This window comes from Bombyx mori, chromosome 27 (genome assembly GCF_030269925.1).
Source record: "Bombyx mori chromosome 27, ASM3026992v2".
NCBI classification, from domain to species: Eukaryota; Metazoa; Arthropoda; class Insecta; order Lepidoptera; family Bombycidae; genus Bombyx; species Bombyx mori.
This window is the reverse complement of record NC_085133.1, coordinates 7,937,006-7,962,061: the sequence shown is the minus strand read 5'-3', so window position 1 is coordinate 7,962,061 and position 25,056 is coordinate 7,937,006. Positions and strand designations below refer to the sequence as shown.

Below are 25,056 nucleotides of genomic sequence, written 5' to 3'. Positions count from 1 at the left end.
ATGCAGTTCGAACAGTGCCCCTAGCGGCAATCGTAGGCAAAAATTCCAACTCTATATAAATTTGAGTTAACTTTTACGTTATCGACAGCGTTGAAACAGTCGCACTAAGCACACAGGAGGGTTCACGGCTCGTTCACCCTAATAAGCCTTAAAAAAATGTTGGTCAAAGCATAGCTTAAAGTTTCTATACTTTATGCAGCTTCGTTTAGAGATAAAATACTACTAGGTATTAAGATTATCGATATTTTTAAATTTACAAAAAATTAATTGACACGGGACCGTTTCCTGTTTTTGCATATGGTTTTGCTAGAATAAAATTTACATATTAATTAATATACGTGATTATTTTCATCGAACGAATATGACATCGCAAACCACTCTTTCGATAGTCAGTCACTAAACTAATGATGGATTCAGTGATGCAATACTCTTGCTAGGGCTAGCGTTAGCAAGTTCCCTCAGGCTGAGTCCCGTGAGCTTGCCTACTAAGCCGCGCGTAGTTGGAATAGTCCATCAGGCTACCAACGATTTCTTTGTCGTATCACTCTTGACAGAGCGGTCCTGGTCGCCAGTCAGTACCATTGCTGTGGGCAGATGTTATGCGCCTCACGAGCAATCGTCACTTCTCCCGGTTTGTGGAAAGCCTGGTACTCTTGCATTTAATTGCCAACTGCCGACTTGACTTAGTCGGTTCATCGCATGTCAACCTTCCACGTGATGTGGTAGAAGACGCCAACGATTAGCTAGAAAAAAAAGATCATCAGTTGTCTAATTAGAATGAGTAGGATTAGTAGCTGCCATAGAACGTGTTTGTTTGTATGGATTATCTTTATAACCTACCTACTTTATTGTTTTATTGGACGGTGGGCGAACTCGCGGCCATTAGCTAGCAACCTGAAGGTTCCCATCTAACTTCAGACTTTTTTACTTTACTTCAGGTCTTTACTGGTGGTAGGATGTCTTGTGAGTTCGCCACGGACATCTAACTCCCGGCTGAGTCTTTGCTTACTCACCTACCCCGGTGAAACTGGAAAGGCCTCTGGGCCACCAGTAACGGCTCATTCTTATAAAAAGGGCATATAACACCACCCTATGTATTTCTGCGGTGAAGCAGTATCGCATTTCGATTTACAGGGCGGAGCAGCCGTTGTACCTACTGTAATATTTTCGTAAAATATGAAGTCTCAGGAAATTGTGAACAGATTTTTCGTTTACTCCTCGATGAGTTTGTGGTGTCACTATGAAGGTTATGTATTGAACCAATTAAGACTTTATTCTTTTGTCTCAAGACTTAGGGTACCGTTCACGTTGTGGTATGTGACGTTTGAACATCAGATGACATGGTAATGTAATAAGCTTGCATGCTCTATGTTCCAGTTGTATTAGTAGGACAGCGAGCGCACGGCCCGCCTGTTGTTAAGTGTAACCGGAGAATATAGACATCAAAAGCATAAATAGCATCATCTTGATAAACGAGCTCTAAGCCTCCGTATTCCAGTATAACGACCGCCCCACCCTTCAAAACGAAACCCGTACTGCTTCACATCAGAAATAAGCAGGCCGGTGGTAATTACGCAATTGGTTCTATTTTTATTACGCGACGTTATTCTTTCGCCGTGGATGTCGTTCGTGAGCACTCGTTAATTACATATTTTGAAGTTAAATTACACTTAAAAATCACCACAAGATGGACCGACAACTTATTGAGGTTCGCGGGGATCCGCTGGATGCAAGCAGCGCAGGAACGATCGTTGTGACGAGGCTTGGGGGAAGCCTCGCCTATTTCTGCAGTAATGCGTTCCGGTTTGAAGGGTGGGGCAGCCATTGTAACTATACTGAGACCTTAGAACTTATATCTCATGGTGGGTGGCGCATTTACGTTGTAGATGTCTATGGGCTCCAGTAACCACTTAACACCATGTGGGCTGTGAGCTCGTCCACCCATCTAAGTAATAAAAAAATAAAAAAAATCTTATGGCCAGCAGTGGACGTCTGTGTGCTGATAGAATAATATAACAATTACCATTGAAATCGGTGTCTAAATTCAAACATAAATCTCACTCCTCACGTACGGAGTAACTCGTGTGAGAAACAAATCATGGTACTATGATAGAACATATCGTAACGCAAATCCTACCAGCAACCAGTGAACTACAAAGCTGTGTCGCTTTATATAACAACACGTAACAATGATGAGAAAACCATTCTCGCATCGCATAGTTCGTTTACAAGTGATTTCTAATTGTTTGTAGGAAATGTAAGGAAAACTTAATAACACCTAAGCGTTTGAAGAATGTGAAATTTAACGTGAAATAAGTAGGTGAAAAGTTTCCTCTTTTTTAGTCATTTCGAATTAATTACAATTTTTAAAAGATTTAAATAAGTATGAAATAGTTGTGTGTGTGTGTGTCAAGTGAAAATGAAACTCGAATATAATCCGTCTTGCCGTGAAAATAACAATTCAAACCTCTAGGTCTACATTGATACTGAATTACATTTGGTAATAAAATCACTAAGAGCTGAGTGATGCTTAGAGCTGTAGTAGTGGCGTGATTTCACCGAATAACCAAGGGATTCACTGGAGAATATACTCCAGCTTACTCTGAGTATTATACCGATGTACTACAATCGCCAACTGGCATTTTACCCACTGAGTTTCTCACCGGATTTCCTCAGTGGGTCAAGATTCCGATCCGGTGGTAGATTCAGCGAAGCACTTCTCTTACTAGGGCTAGTGTTAGCAAAACCTCTCAGGTTCATCTACCGATCCGTGCGTAGTTGAATAGGCTCCTAAGCTTCCAACGATTAGGTAGAGAAAAATGGATTTATTAGTGGTGGGGCGTTGTTAACCGCATTAGCAAGTGCCGCCGTCCTATCTCGTAGAAGGATCAGCCCTCGTCCTGAAAAAAGGAACCAAAAGTCTCGCAAGCCTACATATTTTAATGAGAACGATGATATTCCCGATCCTGCGGACAGAATGGAAAGCAGTCGACTTCGCCCAATACACGTAATTTCGGATCCTCCCGATCTACTAACGGTGCTTTTAGATACCTCAAGCACCGGTCATCGTTCTCGTCGAACCCGTCGCTGGCGACGTAGGGCTCGACGAGTAAATTAACCCACAGATACAGCCCACTGAGTTTCTCGCCGGATCTTCTCAGTGGGTTGCGTTTCCGATCACGTGGTAGAGTCCGCGAAGCACGGCTCTTGCTAGGGTTCGTGTTAGCAACGTCGTCAGGTTTGAGCCCCGTGAGCTCACCTACTAGTTAAGGTTACGCTGATATCGCCTCTCAAGGCTATCAGCATAGGTAGGAAAAAAAAACAAGAGAACGATGGCAGAGCCGTTATACAATATAATTGAGACTACCACCTCACTTGGTGGTGGCATTTACTCAGCCCATTACCTAACAAATAAAAATAAGGATACATTTTGCTAGTAAACGTATTAAAACTTATCAAATCATTGAGCTTATATTATTAAATCATAATACAAAGGTTAAACATTCATCGCGTAATGAATAGCTTACTGTTCCTATGTACTTAACTAGTAACTACAATATTAGGTAACTAGGTACATATATTATATATTTTAGGTGCTGTTATCTGTCAGCTTCGAAGCGTCGAGTATTATGTAGGAGAAGGAATTTACGTAACTAAAACAAAAACACAAAAAAAAACTATTAATAAAATCAATTTCACGCAACTCTCCCGGTAATTTTTATTTTAGTTAGGTACCTATGTGCCTGACCACGAATCTTAAAAGTTGACGTTAATAATTGTAAAATCGTAATAATGCACACGAATTTATACTCCAATTAAACTATTGATAAGTTTGCAATCTCCTAATCCCGATTTTGCTTGTGCACGCGAAAGGTTCTAGACTTTGTATTCAAATAGAAACTGCACTATGAATTATTTTTAGTTTACAAGCACACGGTACACACAAGTACTTATTTCGTATGTATTACCTACTTCGTTCTCCATAAGTCACTTCTAAATTATAAGAGATTAAAAGGTTGTTATTGGTTGTTCAATATTTATTTTCAAGGTTTGGTACGCGAATTTTAAATTAATTACAAAGTATACATAGAACACATAAATTACAAGTATATTGGTTACATAAACCTACCTATTTAATATGAGAACATGCGATAATCGAACGCCTAAAGTTTTACAACATAAAATTCACAACGGTCTTTTGTCAGAATTTATTACTGAGCCGCTAGCTGTGCAAACAACAACATTTTGTGTACAATCTTCAACACATACAACCGGCTGTGAAAACATACCGGCGCACACACACCGACGCACACATGCACACACGTTTACACACAAAACAAACCAGGAAACGTCTAGCGAAAAACAAACAAGGGTCTTTTGTATTGTGTAAACAATTGGCTCGCCGTATGCAACAGGCGTGACGTGGGCTTAAAAACAAAGCTACAGGTTACGGTCGAGAGATGGCGTTGTAAAACTCTTATGTTCACACCTTTCAACTTAGTTCGCTGATTGCACAATAGATGGCGGCAATCCAAACTATTTGATTTTTCAATAAAAATATATTGTAGTATGTATGTACTAATTGTTTTAATCCATATTTAGTTATAGTTTTTCGATGTAATTACTATCTAATTCAAGAATCTGATTCATAAGGTTTCAATAAATTTAGTCACAGATGCATTGAGAATAGTAGGCGACTACATAATAAAGTGGAATTTTTGGTTTCAATTTACAAAATAATTGGTATCTGATATCCATTAAAACGCCGGTCATCGTTCTCGTCGAACGCGTCGCTTGCGACGAACGGCTCGGCGAGTAAATTAACCCATAGACACAGCCCACTGAGTTTTTCGCCGGATCTTTTCAGTGGGTCGCGATCCGGTGGTAGATTTTGCGAAGCACTATTCTTGCTAAGGTTAGTGTTAGCAATGACGTAAGGTTTGAGTCCTGTGAGCTCACTCCGGTCATCGTTCTAGTTGATCCCGTCGCTTGCGACGAAGGGCTCGGCGAGTAAATTAACCCATAGACACAACTCACTGAGTTTCTCGCCGGATCTTCTAAATGGGTCGCGTTTCCCATCCGATGGCAGATTCTGCGAAGCACTGCTCTTGCTAGGGTTCGTGTTAGCAACGTCGTCAGGTTTGAGCCCCGTGAGCTCACCTACTAGCTCCGCGAATCTGGAATAACCCTTCGAGGCTACTAGAAGAAGTAGTGAAAAAAAAGTGAGCTCACCTACTTGTTAAGGTTACGCTAAAATGATCTCTCAAGACCATCAGCATAGGAAGAAAAAAAAAACAAGAACATACAATGAAATGTCTCGTTCTACAGAGAATTCTTCTGTTTGCGGATATTTTTGTATTATTAATTAGGAGTAGTTTGATTTTCAAGGCTAACCATTTAATTATTTATTGATTTATTTTATCTATATGCCTACTACAAACTAATATAAAATTATGAATGTGAAAACGTGTTTGCTTGTGAAATAGTCTTTATCTCAAAAAAAAAACATCTAATTCCCGCGAAAAACTGTTTTATCATCTTTAAAAAATATCTGACATTTTCAAATAAAGTATTGATACCTTTCCTTAGCCATGCAGGCGAAGTCGCGGACCAGCTAATAATAAAAATACTACTTTTCTCACTGTGGAAGGGTTTTGAAAGAATAACTCTGGTAGTATTGCAAATAAATCTTCAGATAATTGGGCATTTAATTTGGACTATGTGACGTAAGTACTGTTACGTCAAGGATAACGCCACAGAATATACAAACGCAGACCAGACCAGAAAAGTTTCGTTGAATAGTATATTTTGTAATGCGGGACTTATTAGAATGCTTTGAAACAGCATATTTTCATTGTATTTAAGGATCAAATATTAAATTTAAACAATATACAGTCCTTTAATTTTCGATTAAAACGATTATAATTTGCGTAATTACTGGTGGTAGGACCTCTTGTGAGTGCGCGCGGGTAGGTACCACCACCCTGTGGTACCACCACCACCACGCCTATTTCTACCGTGAAGCAGTAATTGCATTTCGGTTTGAAGGGTGGAGCAGCCGTTGTAACTATACTGGGACCTTAGGACTTATATTTTAGGGTGGGTGGCGCATGTACGTCGTAGATGTTTATGGGCTCCAAGTAACCACTTAACACCAGGTGGGCTATGAGCTCATCCATCCAACTAAGCAATAAAATAAAACCATAATTAATTTAGGATCGTAATTTTGTTATGACGAATTAGTTAAGCTAATTCATTGTTCGCGATTGATATGAATGACGGCACGAGTTATTGTATTGGATTTTAAAATTTATTTTGGCGATTTTGGGCAGACGAGGTATTAAGGGCTGGAACCGAAAGACATCAACAATATAAACGCCGCCAGCTAGGTGGCCGCCGGTAACTACATAGCCGATCCTGCGGACCAAATGGTAAACAGTCGACGTCGCCCAAAAAACACGTCATTTCGGACCCTCCCGATCCACTAACGGTGCTTTTAGGTACCACAAGCACCGGTCATGTCTCGTCGAATCCGTCGCTTGCGACGAAGGGCTCGGTGAGTAAATTAACCCACAGACACAGCCCGTTGAGTTTCTCGCCGGATCTTCTGACTGGGTCGCGTTTCCGATCCGGTGCTAGATTCTGCGAAGCCCTGCTCTTGCTAGGGTCAGTGTTAGCAACACTCCGGTTTGAGCCCCGTGAGCTTACCTACACGTTAGATTGAAGCTGAAATAGCCTCTCAAGGCATAGGTAGAAAAAAAAAGAAAAAAATAATACGGGTCACAGGTCTTCTCTTGCCACGCGGTTGCCACTCAAACGCGATTGATGCTGCGTTGACTCCGCTGCGCAATAGAGTGTGTCCTATACAACGCTATTTTCGATGGACAATGTCTTGTGCGATCGGGACTTGGTCACAACTAGTCCAGAGGTCTTTATTAGACAGTGACTGGTCAAAATATGCGGAGTATCGACCTCAAGCATTTATTTACAAACACCTGTAGTTGATTCGCGAGTGTCTTGATCACTCTCCAGTGTGCTTAGTGCGAGTTATTTAACTTCTCGATCGCGTAAAAGTTAACTCAAATTTGTATGGAGATAGAATAGCGCCCCTAGCGGCAAACGAAGGGAAGCTATCGAGATTTTTTTTATTTTTTTTTTATTGCTTTGATGGGTGGACGAGCTCACAGCCCACCTGGTGTTAAGTGGTTACTGGAGCCCATAGACATCCACAACGTAAATGCGCCACCCACCTTGAGATACAAGTTCTAAGGTCTCAAGTATAGTTACAACGGCTGCCCCACCCTTTAAACCGAAACGCATTACTGCTTCACGGCAGGAATAGGCAGGGTGGTGGTACCCACCCGGGCGGACTCACAAGAGGTCCTACCACCAGTTAAAAAACTCGCACTAAGCACACAGGTCTCACGTTCAAATTGTTTTTGTTCCAATAAAACTTTGTATTTTCTTAATCTCGAGTACGTAATACGGTAGCTCTCAATTGTTTTGCTTAATCCATAACAGAGAAACAAAACAATAGCTTTCATGCTTACATTACCTTCAGGTGCTGCCTCATTCCAATACAAATCAAAAGGTCCTATCGCATTACCTTGATACGAGATAACGGTTATTATGCCTGTGGTCCAAAGCTGAATTTTGCTTAGGAAACATTCAACGTCGCGGAGAAATTAGAGATTAGTCATAGACGAAGATGGTATGACAATATTTTCAAATTAATACTTAATTGTTTATGTTAATGTGTTGGGTGTAATGTATGTACCTGGGCGAGTTATTTGTAATACATAATATGAGTCGTCTATTAACAAAGGTGGTAATCTGTGCATTTGGACAAAAAAATGTTATTGATATGTCAATACAGATTGATTTGAATATAATCGTCTCCTTCAAAGAATACGGTTCAAAACCTGCATTTAATAAAGGTTAATACTTAACCTGTTATTTATCTAAGATGTCGTTCAGAAGAGTTTTGTGACTGCCAATGGAATACAAAGTCAATAATTCGTTTTTCTGATTTACCAATAATTGTCCAAAAGTCACATTGCCGGCTTTGATAATAGTCGACTCATTGGAAAGACTAGTCCATTCTTTAGAACGGAATGTACGACAGCTTCACGGTAGAAATAGCTTGAGTAATACTAACCACTTTTTTTCCGTTATCTATTCGCTGGTAGCCTAAGAGACTATTCCAGTTACGCCCGGATGGGTAGGTGAGCTCACGGGCTCAGCCAGAGAGAATTTGTTAACACTAGCCCTAGCAAGAGTAGAGCTTCGCAGAATCTACCACCGGATCGGAATCGCGACTCACTGAGAAGATCCGGCGAGAAGCTCAGTGGGCTTACTAACCATTACAGAGCTTCATACTACAACTTACAACCCTATCACTACCACAACGCCACGGATTATTTTTTACCCTAATGAAAATTTTACCCTACCCACAACTATTGATATATTGTTTCAACAACTTATATGATATACGACTACCTACATATATGATGTTTAGCGGGCTCTCATCATGATTACCTTACTTCAGGGCCTCCCAGTTTTTTTTATTTTTTTTATTGCTTAGATGGGTGGACGAGCTCACAGCCCACCTGGTGTTAAGTGGTTACTGGAGCCCATAGACATCTACAACTTAAATGCGCCACCCACCTTGAGATATAAGTTCTAAGGTCTCAGTATAGTTACAACGGCTACCCCACCCTTCAAACCGAAACGCATTACTGCTTCACGGCAGAAATAGGCAGGGCGGTGGTACCTACCCGTGCGGACTCACAATAGGTCCTACCACCAGTGAGAGTTATTTTGTCTACTGCCTACTTTGAGAATGAATTATTTTTTAGCGCCCCCATTTTTTCACCTACTTAAAAACCACTACAGTGAGAGCTCAATTGGTGTCTAAGAGTCCTCCTAGATAAAATTACAAATCGCCTCCCAAGCCTCTACACAGCGCCCCCATTTTTTTCTGGGTCTCTTACAGCCCCGCTTCGGGCCTGCAGCGCCCACAAGGGGGCGTTATCGCCCACTTTGGGAAAGGCTGCCTTACTTGAAAACAAAAAAAAACTTCAAATAAAAATTTGGTTGTCGTTAACCTTTACATTGAAAGCATGGTCTAAGTAAGGAGATTAAGGCTATATCATCCCAAAGAGGATGATAAAAGAGATATTTAGGCATGCAAGTCCGTCGGTTTTGATAGTGAGAAATGCGAAATGCTTCTGGCTAGAAATAAATGTATACGTTTAAGAAAAATAAACAAACAGAAGCTCGGCATCCAATAAGACGGCCGCGAGAAGCAGTGAACTGCATCCGTAACTCAGCGGCCTACCCACGCACCCTCATTGGCAAAACAAGAAACTGGATAAACTAAAAAAAAATATGCTATGTCAAGCGCCTTTTTTTTTTTGGTCAGGTGGAAATCGCCGGACTTCCGCCCTCCACTGGGGATGGAGGGCGGGGCATGTCAGAGTCGAACTGACTAAAACCTCCTGTCGCTCAACAACCAGAGTCCAAACCTCGCATGAGACAAAACTCATGAAAAGGCAAAGGGGGGAAAGTGAAATGTCAAGCGCCTGGGTACTGTTCTCGCAACCGACACGTATTTCTACTTAAACGTAAAATATTTATTCGTTTGACGAGTTCGTTAAAGCTTCGGGTGGTTCTTCGTTAAGTAAACCAGCAATCGAACGTAAAGTCGAGGCGACTTGGCGTTGAAACCAGTAAGGTATTTGTTGAATTTTTTTATTACGTACGTACGATTTAACCGTAACGTTATCTTTTATTATAAAATGAGTGAACGAGTTAACGGACCGCTATTTAAAACATGCTTAGAAATAACAGCAGGAATAGGCTGGATGATGGTGCTTGCCAGTGGCATACTCACAATACCACCAATAATTAGGCAAAATAAATTTTTTTCGACGTTTGACTTTTTATTACACGTTTTTATTCCTTCATCGTGGTAGTCATTGATGACCACTAAGTACGCATTTCATTAGACAAATTGGTACCCGTCTGCGGGATTCGAACACCGGCCTAGTAGCGTCGTCTCAATCCGGACGTCTTATCCTTTAGGCCGTGACGATATAGATTTCAATCAGGGCTTTTCTCAAAAGGAAATGCCAAATGAAATTTAATGACTGCTATTAATAATTATACAGTGATTCTTCCATAATATTTCTCCGAACAAAATTTATATTCGTCATTTTGTATATTTAAAAAAACTTAACCGCAATTATCGATTGATAAAACTAAAACAAAAAAAAAAATGTATTTAATTCAGTCTAGTATTATGAATCCGTTGCTTACATTGCCCATACGGGGAGCTTGATATAAGCATACAAACACAAACCGTGCCACCTAAGTTTATTATTGTTTTTTCTTTCTGTTACAGATTGTATTCAAAACATTCTGCATTTGTGGTTCGTTCATTACGAGTGACCGACGACCGGCGTGCAGAAGGGTCCCGTCCTGACTCACCATTTGTTCAAATTGTCAAATAATTGATAGTGCTATTCTGATCGTGTATCTGAATGTGTCTACAGAGGAAAGATGTTGGCCTTATAGATGAAGCGGTGAGTGAATTATTGTACTTATATAATATACTAGCTTTTGCCCGCGACTCCGTCCGCGTGGAATAGGTACTTTGGCATAACGCAAAATTTTACCCCACTTCATTTACGTAGAAAATGAAAATATTTTGAAACATTCTTTATTGGTGCTCTACTTGTATCTTACCGTGATATAGCCTATAAGCTTCCTCAATAAATGGTCTATCTAACACTGAAATAATTTTTCAAATCGGACCAGTAGTACCTGAGATTAGCGCGTTCAAACAAACAAACTCTTCAGCTTTATAATATTAAGTATAGATATTTCTGCTTTTCTAGAACGTGTCCTAAGGTTAAGGAGTATGCCGTAATGTATAATTTATAGTAATATTAAGGTTGATCGAAATTTTATATCAGGTCAGTTTGGTGCGTATGCTTTTGCCTAGTGTATAATTTTTGGTTTGACAATCGATTTAGCCGCCAAAAAATGACGTTAAAAATTAATTTAATATCAAAATATAAGTGTATTTTTTTATGGTAATACTCGTAATGATTTGGTTTTTGTTGGATATAATTCAAATAACATCACCCCTGTAGCAAATGCGCTTCGTCATTATTTTTATCTCGTTTTTTGCTTTGATGAGGTTGCGTATTTTAAGTGAAAAACATATTTTCAAAATTTCATCTGAAAAATCCACCCCGTTTTTGACCTGACGTATTCTATCAGGCGCGGAAAAATATTTTCGAGTTTTTATTGAATCTTAGGCACTCTGAGAACTTATTAAGTAGGTATTTAATAATATAGGTTTTAGATCAAGAGCTAGTCTGAGTTACATTACTTAGCGCATATAATTATGTTTACTTGCATCGTGAAACTAAAGTAACTTGCATACGGTTTCCAAGGTCCAAGCATACTGCCTAGCGTGTCTCCCAGGTCTTGAGTATTCTTGTATATTTGATAGCTGAAATGTTAACCCCTTTTAGTCCTTTGTAACACTTTTTTTAATTTTTATTAATGCATAGATATGTTTTTACTCTTTTAAGCCTAAATCTTTTTCCATCAGCATTTTCCTATTATTAGTTATTTTCTTCAATAAAAAACCCATTTGCTGAAGTATTCTTCTTAGTGTCAAATCACATCCTTAGAAATTCGTCGTTTCTATTATTACTTTTTTTTATTGCATAGATGGTTGGACGAGCTCACAGCCCACCTGGTGTGTTAAGTGGTTACCGAAGCCCATAAACATCTACAGCCTTAATGCCGCCACCCACCTTGGGATAAGAGTTCTAAAGTCTCAGTATAGTTACAACGACTGCCCCGCCCTTCAAACCGAAACGCATTACTGTTTCACGGCTGAAATGGACAGAGTGGTGGTACCTACCCGTGCGGACTCCCAAGAGGTCCTACCACCAGTGAGCTATTATTTTACATAATATGGCCTCAAAAAAAACCACAGACCATACCTACTTATTTACCTAACTCATTTTATTTTCACTGTTCAGTAATATCGAACTAAGGAAATAATACATCACATCACACAGAGATAGCGTTACTAGTATGTAATTGAAAGTTTGCTTAGATCAAATCGGGCATTCGCCAGTTTGGTCAAAAAATAAGATCAGGTGCAAGTTCCCTAAATGCACAGGAGTCTCCCAAACTTTATGTCACAAATGTAGTGTGATTCTATGCTACAATAAAAAAAAAATTGCTTCATAGATTTCCACACCACATAGAAAAATATGCTAATATTGGCTGAATGTCACAGATATGTGTCACTCCCTATTTTCCGCAATAAATAAACAAATAATTAAAAAAATGGATTTTCTGAAAAATATATGGTTCATTATTGTTAAATACAAGTACTTAAACGTAATTTATTTTAGAATTTATGATCATGAGTTATAAGGGGTTAAGTCCATAAGCATTACAGCGTAAACGCCATTATCTACGGTGAGATATAAGGCTGAAATTTAATTGCTTTGGCGCAGTGACTGCTATACCTTTCTAATATCGTTACGTACTCTACGGCAGAAATAATAATAGCAATAAATATAATGCAAAGAAAACTATGTATAATATATAGTAAAAAAAAACATAGTACATCCTTAATCGATTATTGAATATAATATTATATAATTAAAATGATTTTTACGGTTTAAAATACTATTCTTATAGTTATTATATGAACGCGATCACGTAAAATGGAAAATCATAAAGTATTTGAAACATCATTATCCTGCCCTTCTCCCAGTCGCCTGTGGTCGGCGCAACATGTTTTCTCTTTCCGTACTCCTCTATCATATACCATTTCTTCGCTCACTCCCCTCTTACCCATATCGTCTTTTACGCAATCCATCAATTTCTTCTTAGGTCTACCCCTTCCTCTATATCCTTCCACATTCATAGTTAACGTTCTCTTACCAATCTCATTTTCATTGCGTTTCATCACATGTCCATACCATCCCAAACGCGCACTTCTCAGCTTCTCTGTCACAGGTGCCACTTTCAGGTTTCCTCTAACATATCAAGTAAAGTTTTCGGAACGTTAGAAATAAATTGATGAGAGTAAAGAATGAGAGATTACATATCAAAAGTAGTTTTAGCTATGTCAAGTACTCGTGAAAATCGAAGAAAATATTAACCTATTTAAAACAAATTATTTTATGTATTATTATGGGCTCTAGGCAGGGACGTCTTAAACTAGGATGGGGCCCTTGGGCACACAAGAATTTGAGGCCCTTTTGGAAAGTAAAAAAAGCGAATTATAATAACATTTTTTTACTGAGTATGACCATTTATCATCAAATACACTATGATATAATATGTCATTAATGATATTAGAATGCTGCTTGCTAGTTTTTTGGTTACGATTTCGATAACGGTTTCTTTCGGGATTTCTGTTGAGCATAATCTTCTATTATAGGCATAGTATATGCCTTGTAAATACCTTCTGATTACTGATTTCTGAAAAAAGTGTAATGTGCCGACAAAAATGTTTTGAGAATAAACGTGTGAGAGAAATTGTCGGTCTTTCGGGGCCCCTGAGAATGGGGACCCTGGGCACGGGCCCCGTGTGCCCTTATAGTAAAGACGGTATTGGCTCTAGGTTTGTTGTAAGTCAGTGATATTATTTTTTATAATTAAAAGATTGGCAACGCGGCTTTATGCATTTTTTTAAGGTTTTGGGGTTTTCTTACATTGTATTTGTTTGCAACAATCCAAGAATAGTGCTCCATGTTTATTCAACGCGATAACTTGTTAGAAATCATTAACCTATATCAGGTACGTGACCTATTAATATTAATTCATATTGTGTACAGTAAACGATGCAATAACAATTTGCTTTATTAGTATTTAAGTAACATCGAACAAGTAAAACCGAAGGAGTGGGCATAGTCTAAACAGGGTATCGATTGTAGGGTTACCAGCGCTGAATAAAAATTCTTAAGTGGTAGATAGATTTAGCGTTATTTTTTACTTCCATAACAATCCAGCGTAGGCAGCGGCTTGGCTGTATGCAGCGGCTTGGCTGTAGGCAGCGGCTTGGCTCTGCCCCTGGCATTGCTGAAGTCCATGGGCGACGGCAACCACTCACCATCAGGTGGGCCGTATGCTCGTCTGCCTAAAAGGGCAATAAAAAAAAATCCGAGTTATTGTTGTATAACAATGGTTTTTATATGAAGTTAACAGTTCAAGGAAATCGTGATCTGTATATTTAAAAATGTGTAACACTAGTCAGTTTTATATAAGAACTAGGTTCGTATTATTTTTTTTCATCTTCGTGAGCCACAGAAAATATTAACACCTCTGATTGAAGTTTAATTTCACACTTATCTAATTGAATTAAAACCTCCAGAGGTTTTTAATACTTAATGGTCTCGAACGACGAAGACATTGCGTACTGGTGGTAGGACCTCTTGTGAGTCCGCGCGGGTAGGTATCACCACCCCGCCTATTTCTGCCGTGAAGCAGTAATGCGTTTCGGTTTGAAGGGTGGAGCAGCCGTTCTAACTATACTTGAGACTTTAGAACTTATATCTCAAGTTGGGTGGCGCATTTACGTTTTAGATGTCAATGGGCTCCAGTAACCACTTAACACCAGGTGGGCTCTGAGCTCGTACACCCATCTAAGCAATAAAAAATAAACAAAAAAACTATGTCGATGTAGTTCAATTTGTTCATTATTTATTGGAAATAAGATCTACAATTACAAAGCATTATGTGTGTTAGCAATATGTACAAAGACGACCTTTAATTCATTCGCTAGTTTTCTTTCAGACGTGAAGGTACAATAAAAAGAATGAAAGGTAATAAATAAACTATTATCTTCTATATATTATATAAAAATGAATTGCTGTTCGTTAGTCTCGCTAAAACTCGAGAACGGCTGGACCGATTTGACTAATATTGTCTTGAATTATTTGTGGAAGTCCAGAGAAGGTTTAAAAGGTAGATAAATATGAAAATCGGACGTCGGACGGATTCCTTTTGTTTGTTTTAAGTTTATTTTATACAGACGTTTAGGTCTTTTATTTATCGATTGAGGCACTACGAAGTCTGCCGTGTCAGCTAGTAAATTAATATATATTTTATTTACTTCGTTGAATATGAAATTCAAACTGCTACTTAAGTAAGGTAGTAGTAATAAACTTATCAACGCGGCATCGATAGTGCATATTTTATAAGCTGGCAACCTTCAATATCAGTTTCATCGTTTATTATAAACACGTAAATCGATTGGCGGCACACACGCCGCCCGTGATCGTAAACAATACGTTTATTTTATAAATACAGCTACACCCATTACGTTTTATTGTAAAATTATAAACAGACGATAAAAAGAAGAAGAAAAAACGCCACATGCATAATCTAGTTTCAATTAAAATCGGATTCCCAACCTTTTTAAATTAACCTTCCGAATCAGGCCGTCAAAGAATGTGCATTTAAGAAGATTATAGAAGCTATAATTAAAGTTACTTATACGGTTTAATCCAGCAGTGAAATCTATAAAGTAGTAATTCAATACCAAAATTAGCCGAATCGGTCCAGCCGTTCTCGAGTTTTAGCGAGACTAACGAACAGCAATTCATTTTTATATATATAGATAGTGTAGTAGTTATATGTAGTTGAAACATAGAAGTATGGATACAGTTGAATCTAACCCATAGACTCAGCCCACGGAGTTTCTCGCCAGATCTTCTTAGGGCCTCGATTCCGATCCGGTGGTAGATTCTGCGAAGCACCGCTCTTGCTAGGGCTAGTGATAGCAAATTCTCTCAAGTTGAGTCCGTGAGCTCATCTACCCATCCGGGCGTGGCTGAAGTAGCCTCTTAGGCTCCTAGCGAATAGGTAGGGAAAAAAATCAATTGAAAGCATTTGATAATTTTACATGGACGCATATAGTGTGTGCTAGTTTGTTTTTTATTGCTTAGATGGGTGGACGAGCTCACAGACCACCTAGTGTTAAGTGGTTACTTGAGCCCATAGACATCTACAACGTAAATGCGCCACCCACCTTGAGATATAAGTTCTAAGGTTTCAGTATAGTTACAACGGCTGCCCCACCCTTCAAACCGAAACGCATTACTGCTTCACGGCAGAAATAGGCAGTATCAGTAATTCCCCACCATCAGTAATTACGCAAATTCGAATTTTGCGGGTTTGATTTTTATTACACGATCTTCACTATGAAAGTCAATCGTGAACATTTGTTAAGTACGTATTTCATTAGAAAAATTGGTACCCACCCGCCTGCGGGATTCGAACACCGGTGCCACGCTCAGCACGAATGCACCGGACGTCTTATCCTTTAGGCCACGACGACTTCTAGAGACTTCATCGAGAACTTCTTCCAAATATACCTTAAGCGAAGATATCCAGGTTTTTTTGGGTTAAAAACACAACTTTCTACGTAATTAATGTTTTGGTGTAGTCTGAAGAGTCGTAAAAGGCTGACATTTAATGCTTCTAACATTGAATTAACATAAACATTTCTTAAAACTTTAAACTTTGATTCACAAAATGATGAGATGGTATTGGTTTTAAGCACAAAATTGACTTTATTAGCTTTTTCGAGCAAACAAAAAAAAAACACGTCGATCACAAAAAGGACAAACAAACACACGCGTTTCATTTCTGTTGTAACATTTGAAGTAATTAAACAGTCTGAAAAGTATAGAACAGTGATATTACAATTGGAAGTCGTCAGGTTTGAGCCCCGTGAGCTCACCTACTAGTTAAGGTTACGCTGGAATAGCCTCTCAAGGCTACCAGCTTAGGTAGGAAAACAAATAAAAAAAATTGGCAATTATATAAAGACTGGAAGGGAATTTGGATCCGTAACTGTGATGTTGATGGGCAGCAGCATGACTGACTCGGCTGTGCAGTAGTTAGCGCTGCTGACTGCTGGGTCGGGGGCTGTGGGTTCGATTCCCACATTAGGTAAATACTGTGTGATGTGGTTTGTTTGATCTTGGTTTGCCTAATATCTATATAAGTACGTATCGCTCTCTGGCTCCCGTACTACAGGGATCCTAGTTTAAGGACAGATCGTCTGTGACCTACCTCTTTTGTTTTTATCTTCTTCTAATAATAAGAAATTGTTTGAGATGATCCCACCATCTCGTTTCTACCATCGCACCACCCGCCTCCTGAGTAGAGTTCATCCATACTACCTGGATTCACTGCGTTCATGCACAGTGCGTTTCCAGAGATCTTTTTTGCCAGGTACCATCCGGCTTTGGAATGAGATTCCCTCTATGATGTTTTCCGTTGACATGTCCTTCTTCAAACGAGGCTTGTGGAAAGTACTTAATGGTTGGCAGCGACTTGGCTCCGTCCCTGGCCTTGCTGAAGTCCATGGGAGATGGCAACCACTCACCATCAGGTGGGCCGTACGCTCATCTGCCAACAAGGGCAATAAAAAAAAAACTTAAAACGTATAGAACCCATTGATGGATTACGTAATAAAGTAGTTAGTTAGTTTTAGCTTTTGCATAATCAAACCAAACCCGGTTCTTTTGTATGAATAGCCTTATATTTTATTATTCATGCTTTATCAGACTGTACGTTTATCACAATATTTACACTAAAATATATCTGCGGCCTGATAACGGACACAAACAAAACAAGGGTATCAGTTTTATTAAGAGTTGAGGATGTGTCGCGTGTTCACTTGTTGGATTACGTATTTTTTTTGTCCTGCGACTGCCCTTTTTGCTTACCTTTTATATTTTATTGTGATAAATGTGAAATCGTAAACCCGATTTCACATTTCCTTGAATATAAGATAAAATTTACTTAAAATTCTGATTAACAAGGTCCTATGTAAAATGATTGATCAATGAAAAATATTCTTGAAATTTCATTTCCAAAAGACTGAATTAGAATGGTGTTTGATCTAATCCTAAAACTCCCAATTTATGATTTAGAATCATTCTACTAACATAATACTAGAGGAGAAACTAACTGAATCGATATTATAAATGATGCCAGTTCTAAATTAGAATGTATGTATAATAATCACTACTCAGCGTTTCTCAAACTTTTATGACATGTTAATTTTCGAACGCCTTTGCAAAACTTTTCAAATTATATTAATTTTAATGTAGCATCCAATAAAAATACATTCATAGCTCCGTTTTTTCGTGTTTCGATTAATGTTTATCTCATTGGGTTAAAACTTTGGAAAGTTGTAGTTAGAGCTTCAGGTTTCTGGTAAATACACCATGTTGGTCGGTTAGCATGGTATGGACATCTGATGCGTAGAGAAAAGATGCATGTGACTAGGAGATGTATAAAAATGGTAGTGCAAGGTAGAGGGGGAAGAGGTCGACCGAAGAAGACATAGATGGAGTATGAGAGAGAGAGGAGTGAGCGTTGAGATGACGGCTGATAGAAGAGAATGGAAGAGAAAAATTAGCTGTGCCGACTCCACCTAGTGGGATAAGGTGGAGAAAAAAAAGAAGAAGAAGTTGGTCGGTAGGCGGGTAGTAACGAGAATCATATGATTAATTATCTATCGATTTTAGTCAGACCACAGTGCGACCAGTCATCGCTAGTATAAAACAGAAATCAGCAAATAATCCTTAAAGTTTTTGTCGACTCAGAGACACAGTTAAAAATACTTTTACGGTTAATTCCGATCACGAAAAAGGCAAATTAATTCAGATATAACCAAATTTTAAAATTAATTTAAATAACGGTAGAAATAGTTTTAATCAAGTCACAAACTATTTGTATTTTTTTTTTAATTTTTTTTTTGCTTAGATGGGCGGACGATCTCACAGCCCACCTGGTGTTAAGTGGTTATTGAAGCCCATAGACATCTACAACGTAAATGCGCCACCCATCTTGAGATATAAGTTCTAAGGTCTCAAGTATAGTTACAATTTATATCCATTATTTAAATATTATTTTATTTATTTGATATTAAACAGATACGTATTAATTAAGTCCTGTAAAGTAATTTACAGAAGATATATACAATACGTGTAACTATTTGTAGTTATGATGTAACTATACTTGAGACCTTAGAACTTATATCTCAAGGTGGGTGGCGCATTTACGTTGTAGATGTATATAGGTTCCAGTAACCACTCAACACCAGGTGAGCTGTAAGCTCGTCCACCCATCTAAGCAATAAAAAATAATACGAATATGGTGTTTATATTCTTATCAGTGGTATACAAAGTAGAGAGTGCAACAAGAAAAACTATGTTTATAGACCACCATCTAGCCCCGTTGGATTTTCATCAGTTTTCGCAAGAGGTAATAATTTTTTTAAGTGCCTACCGTGGAGCGTGATAATGTGAGCGCTATCCACCCACAAGAGCTAAGAGAACAAAGCCCCAGATATTTCCAGAGTTATTATGACATGTCCTTCTTCAAACGAGGCTTGTGGAGAGTATTAAGCGGTAGGCAGCGGCTTGGCTCTGCCCCTGGCATTGCTGAAGTCCATGGACGACGGTAACCACTCACCATCAGGTGGGCCGTATGCCCGTCTGCCTACAAAGTCAATAAAAAAAAAATTTCGTGTTCGTACACTTTTTTGTTTTGTTTTAATTTCTATAGAGTATACGCTAACTAACATTAAATTATTAAATAATATTACAATGATATTATTATTATCGTAATATTAAATAAAATAATTATTAAATAATAATAATAAAAAAGTAAAAGTGTACTTTTCATTACACACAGTTTTATATTAGTATTATGTGGATAAACAATTTCGTTATCAGGGTTTTGCGACTAAAAATGTGTCAGTGTGTTGACGGAATGAGTTTGATCTCGATTCTTTTTTGTTTTAGATAAATTGTCAAAATAAAAACTGTAAATTTCATTATAATGAATCATACATATATTTATTAAATATTACATAAACTTGTAAATTATATAAACATGATTCTACAAAAAAAATTTTGTGAACATTTTTTGATGATTTCACCATTCCATCCCATTATTAACATTTTAACAGTATTTTTTGAGACATATTTAATAGTGCATCTTTAGGTAATTGACTTCGAGTAGTGGCTTAGACTTGTAACAGAAATCGACATAATTACTTCATTATGGCCGTCGAAGGGTAAATCTATATATATAAAAATGAATTGCTGTTCGTTAGTCTCGCTAAAACTCGGGAACGGCTGAACCGATTTGGCTAATTTTGGTCTTGAATTATTTGTGGAGGTCCAGAGAAGGTTCAAAAGATAGATAAATATGAAAATTCTCGGAATTAAATGAAAATAACAATTTCGTTTTTCCTTTGATGTGTCCACCGTCGGACGGATTCCGTTTGTTTGTTTTAAGTTTATTTTATACAAAACTAGGTAGGTCTTTTATATATCGATTGAGGCGCTACGAAGTCTGCCGGGTCAGCTAGTAAATAAATAAAAAAGATGTGTGGTGTCGTGGGACACCGGATAGGAACGAAGTTCCTTATTATAAAAATATTAATTTTAAGTTCTATTCGAGGTATAAAGAAAATAAAACTGGAGGCTTCGCAACAACCCACGGTCATTCGGTAACGTGCGAACTTATTGTGGTACACTTCATTCACGGTTGTTTGAATAAGAGTTAGTATACTGCGCAAACGAACGCTCTGAGATCGTGGTCAATGAATGATAAAGAAATATGTTATTTTTTGTACGCTATTACAAAGTTAAGTTGTACACTGTGTGCATTACTAATAAAAATCTTACGTTACGGACGTTTTTTCCCGGTTAGGGTACCCCTACGCATTGTCCCATAAGGAACTTCGTTCCAAAACTTCGTTCCAATAAATAAAAAATCGATTTATTATGACGACTGTTACAACACAACACAAATTAAATAAATTATGTCAATGTAGATAAGATTGTTTAATCTCTCGCAAAAATTATCTTCAACTTTTGCTATAGGTCACAATTCATAAAGCTGATATCGAATTAAAATGTACTAAGACTTCGTGAAACCGCATTTAAGAAGAGATAAATTGCAATTTGCCGTCGAGGAAGCGAGAAGTAGCCGTAATAGCTAGGACAACTGGTGGTAGGACCTCTTGTGAGTCCGCGCGGGTAGATACCACCGCCCTGCCTATTTCTGCCGTGAAGCAGTAATGCGCTTCGGTCAGCCGTTGTAACTAAACTTGAGACCTTAGAACTTATGTATATCTCAAATTACCTTAAGCAGAATGATTTCTCTCTCGTTAAAAATAAGCACGGTATTCTAATAAGTTGGTCTTCCCTTTGTCTCATGTTAGCTAATTTGTCAGCTGTGCACAATAAGACTCGTTTTACATGCAAACAAACGCTCAGAAAATGTTGAACCACAAGTCCTCTTACGGAGTGATGTCCTTGTCTGCGTGTGTCTCTCAAAATGGCTTTGGGTAAATAATTTTTTTGTTGTTGTTGTTTCAGACACCAATGGTGCAGTTAGTTCTGGTAAGTTGAAAAACTAAAGTTAGAGCTCTTCCAAACAAGAATCTTGGGTAATTATTTATTTATACTTTATGCACAAAACAAAAGTCGTAAACAGGCGGACTTAATGCCATGGGAATTCTCTTCCAGTCGACCATAGGGTGGTGCAGAGATAATGCATGGTAGGTGCATTAACAAAAGAATAACAAACAACAACAAAAAACAAAAAAAGAACAAAATCAAAACAAAAATCTTCCTTTTTTTTTATTGCCTTTGTAGGCAGACGGGCATACGGCCCACCTGATGGTAAGTGGTTACCGTCGCCCATGGACTTCAATAATGCCAGGGGCAGAGCCAAGCCGCTGCCTACCGCTTAATACTCTCCACAAGCCTCGTTTGAAGCACTGTGGATGACCGCAGTGGCTCCTGGTAGTATGGATGAACTGTACTCCGGTGGAGGGCGGTGCGATGGTAAAAACGAGATGCTGGTGTCATCTCGAACAATTCCTCAGAGCACTCCCCATCGAACATACGGTACAAAATACAGAGGGAACCGAAGTCCCTCCGTAGACCCAGAGGTTCCAAACGATTCCTTAAAGTAACATCTCAGTATTATAGAATACACATAATGTTAAATATAAGTACTTATATAGATTACATATGGCTTCGTAAGCATAAATAAACATACTACAATTTAATATAATTGGGCTAAATTGGCCATCCGTTCTGGTGGGAAGGCCTCAATAGCACCAGCAGTGCCTTCATCAATGACAATAATGAGCACAAAATCAATGACAGTTGAAAGCTTAAATTAATTCTCAATTATTTTCGCTATTGATGTTCTGAAAGAGCACGCTATACATTCACAGATAACACTTAGGCTTGTCAAGAATCACTATTGAAATACTAGATACTGCTGAAAATACTAGCTATTCAAAAAAAAATTCGATATTGATGTTCTGAAAGAGCACGCTATACATTCACAGATAACACTTAGGCTTGTCAAGAGTCACTATTTAAATATTAGATACTGCTGAAAATACTAGCTATTAAAAAAAAAATTCGATATTGATGTTCTGAAAGAGCACGCTATACATTCACAGATAACACTTAGGCTTGTCAAGAATCACTATTAAAATACTAGATACTGCTGAAAATACTAGCTATTAAAAAAAAAAACGCTATTGATGTTCTGAAAGAGCACACTATACCTATATATTCACAGATAACACTTAGGCTTGTCCAGAGTCACTATTGAAATACTAGATACTGCTGAAAATACTAGCTATTAAAAAAAAATCGCTATTGATGTTCTGAAAGAGCACACTATACATTCACAGATAACACTTAGGCTTGTCCAGAGTCACTATTGAAATACTAGATACTGCTGAAAATACTAGCTATTAAAAAAAAATCGCTATTGATGTTCTGAAAGAGCACACTATATATTCACAGATAACACTTAGGCTTGTCAAGAGTCACTATTAAAATATTAGATACTGCTGAAAATACTAGCTATTCCAAAAAAAAAACAGTTGATAAACCGAACAGCCAACTGTACTTAACTAATTTATCTCCTTTTAACGGAAAACAACTGACTATGTTCGAATGTTTTAAATTGACAACAAAGGCTCTAGAATGTCCATTAATAAAAAAAATAGGTTGACAAACAAATAAGAAATTTGGCCTATTTATACACGATTCAAAAATCATATCTGCACTGGTGATGTTGATACATAAGAGTCTGGTAATAGGGAGTGTTGTAATCCCTCGAAACTGGATATCACCAGCATCAGACGAGCAGTGTGGCCTGCCCTTCTGAGCTAAAATAAAACCATTGAACTCTTCAAGCAACCCATCGAGTAAAGACGCACTAATTCTGCTTTTATTACGAGTACATTTTAGGTAAAAGTACAAACAAGGCAATCCTCTTATAGCGCCCCACGCACGGGAAAATCACCTCTGTATCTGTTGTGGCAACATTCATTTTCCGTTAAGCTTCGTTGAAATGACATCACTTCAATATTAATTACAGTATAATTGAAAATTGCCTGTATTTACATGGGCTTTAAAGGCGAAATTTTGTTGCACTGTACTGTGGTTAAGTTTCAAGTCTCCTAAGGGTTTGATCGGTAGCTTATAGCTAATTTAATGTAAAGGGTCATTTTAAATATCATTGTAAACACTGATGGCTGGTTGGGCTGCCCGCATGGGTAGGTACCGAAGTTCATTTTTTTTTCTGGCTTTGGGCGGGACCTCCTACGAAGTCCCCGTGCCGGAATACTCCGCTGTATCAGAACCAGCCTGCCGGGTTGGGATGCGATACACCGCCAACCGGTTGCTCTTTTATCAGATGGAAACTCCTTGGCGGCACGCTAGAGCACTCGTCCCTTATTATATAAATGGTCTGGTTTTCGTATGCTCATCTATCTGTTAATAAAACAATACACAACCCAGCTTGATAACGAAAATTCGTGGCCTAGAGGTTAAGATGTTCGGGTATCAAGCAATATATCTGTGTCCATGTTCAAATACCGCCGGCAGGTACAAAATTTTCTAAGGCAATACGTAATTGACAGGTATCAATGACGAAGTTCCACGTTGAAGGCATTATATCCTGTTGTAAAAATCAAATTTATGAAATGTACATGTTTGCGTAGCTACTAATGATTACCGGCCATCAAATTTGCGCCGCGACACATAGTTTTTTTTTTTGCTTATATTGGTGGACGAGCTCACAGCCCACCTGGTGTTAAGTGTTTACTGGAGCCCATAGACATCTACAACGTAAATGCGCCACCGACCTTGAGATATAAGTTCTAAGGTCTCAAGTATAGTTACAACGGCTGCCCCACCCTTCAAACCCAAACGCATTACTGCTTCACGGCAAAAATAGGCAGAGTGGTGGTACCTACCCGTGCGGGCTCACAAGAGGTTCTACCACCAGTAATTACGCAAATTAACGCAAATTAAAATTTGCGGGTTTGATTTTTATTACACGATGTTATTCCTTCACCGTGGAAGTCAATCGTGAACATTTGTTGAGTATGTACGATGCCGTAAAAGCGATAAAAGAGGTCGATTTTGTGCTAAAATCAAACACCGTGTCATTATTTTGTGAATCAAATTTTAAAGTTTAAAGAATTTCATAAATGCTCCTTCAGCTGTATCGCGTTTTATGAGGTGTACCTTACCAGACTAGATCTACGGTCTAGTCGTATGAGAATGTGATCTACGGATCGATCTGTAAACTTGATATGCATATTTAAGTCGCGAGTCATGTCAAGACACTATATGGTCGTTGTATCTTTAGCCTTTTACTGACTCGGGCTAAAATCGTCTTCAAATCCAGTTTGTGCGTCAGATATCATAGATATCAATATATTTCAAGCACTTTTTTTTCTTTTGTTACTTTATTTTTATAATTTTGCTATTTATATTCAGTTTATTTTTATAAAACTCGCTGAATCTATTTCATGTCATTTCTAAAAATAAAACTTTCTTATAATCACAGATCGTTGGTGATTTATTAAAGCATTTAATATGTATGTCTGTGGATGAATTCGTCAGGCTAAACCCCGTGTTCCTACTGTAT

General features: G+C 38.2%; 1 protein-coding gene across 3 annotated transcripts in view; it reads left to right on the top strand.

Annotated features, from left to right (window-relative positions):
- LOC101746416 (forkhead box protein P1) overlaps positions 1 to 25,056 on the top strand; it is a 109,540-nt gene that overhangs the window by 36,456 nt on the left and 48,028 nt on the right. For 2 of the 3 annotated variants that reach the window (XM_012697793.4, XM_012697794.4), the window contains exons 2-3: positions 10,406 to 10,586; positions 21,462 to 21,485. In XM_012697793.4, the coding sequence (XP_012553247.1) occupies positions 10,545 to 10,586; positions 21,462 to 21,485 (66 nt within the window). In that variant the 5' untranslated portion in view covers positions 10,406 to 10,544. The remainder of the gene's footprint in view (positions 1 to 10,405; positions 10,587 to 21,461; positions 21,486 to 25,056) is intronic. The other variant, XM_021346122.3, reaches the window with a different exon arrangement.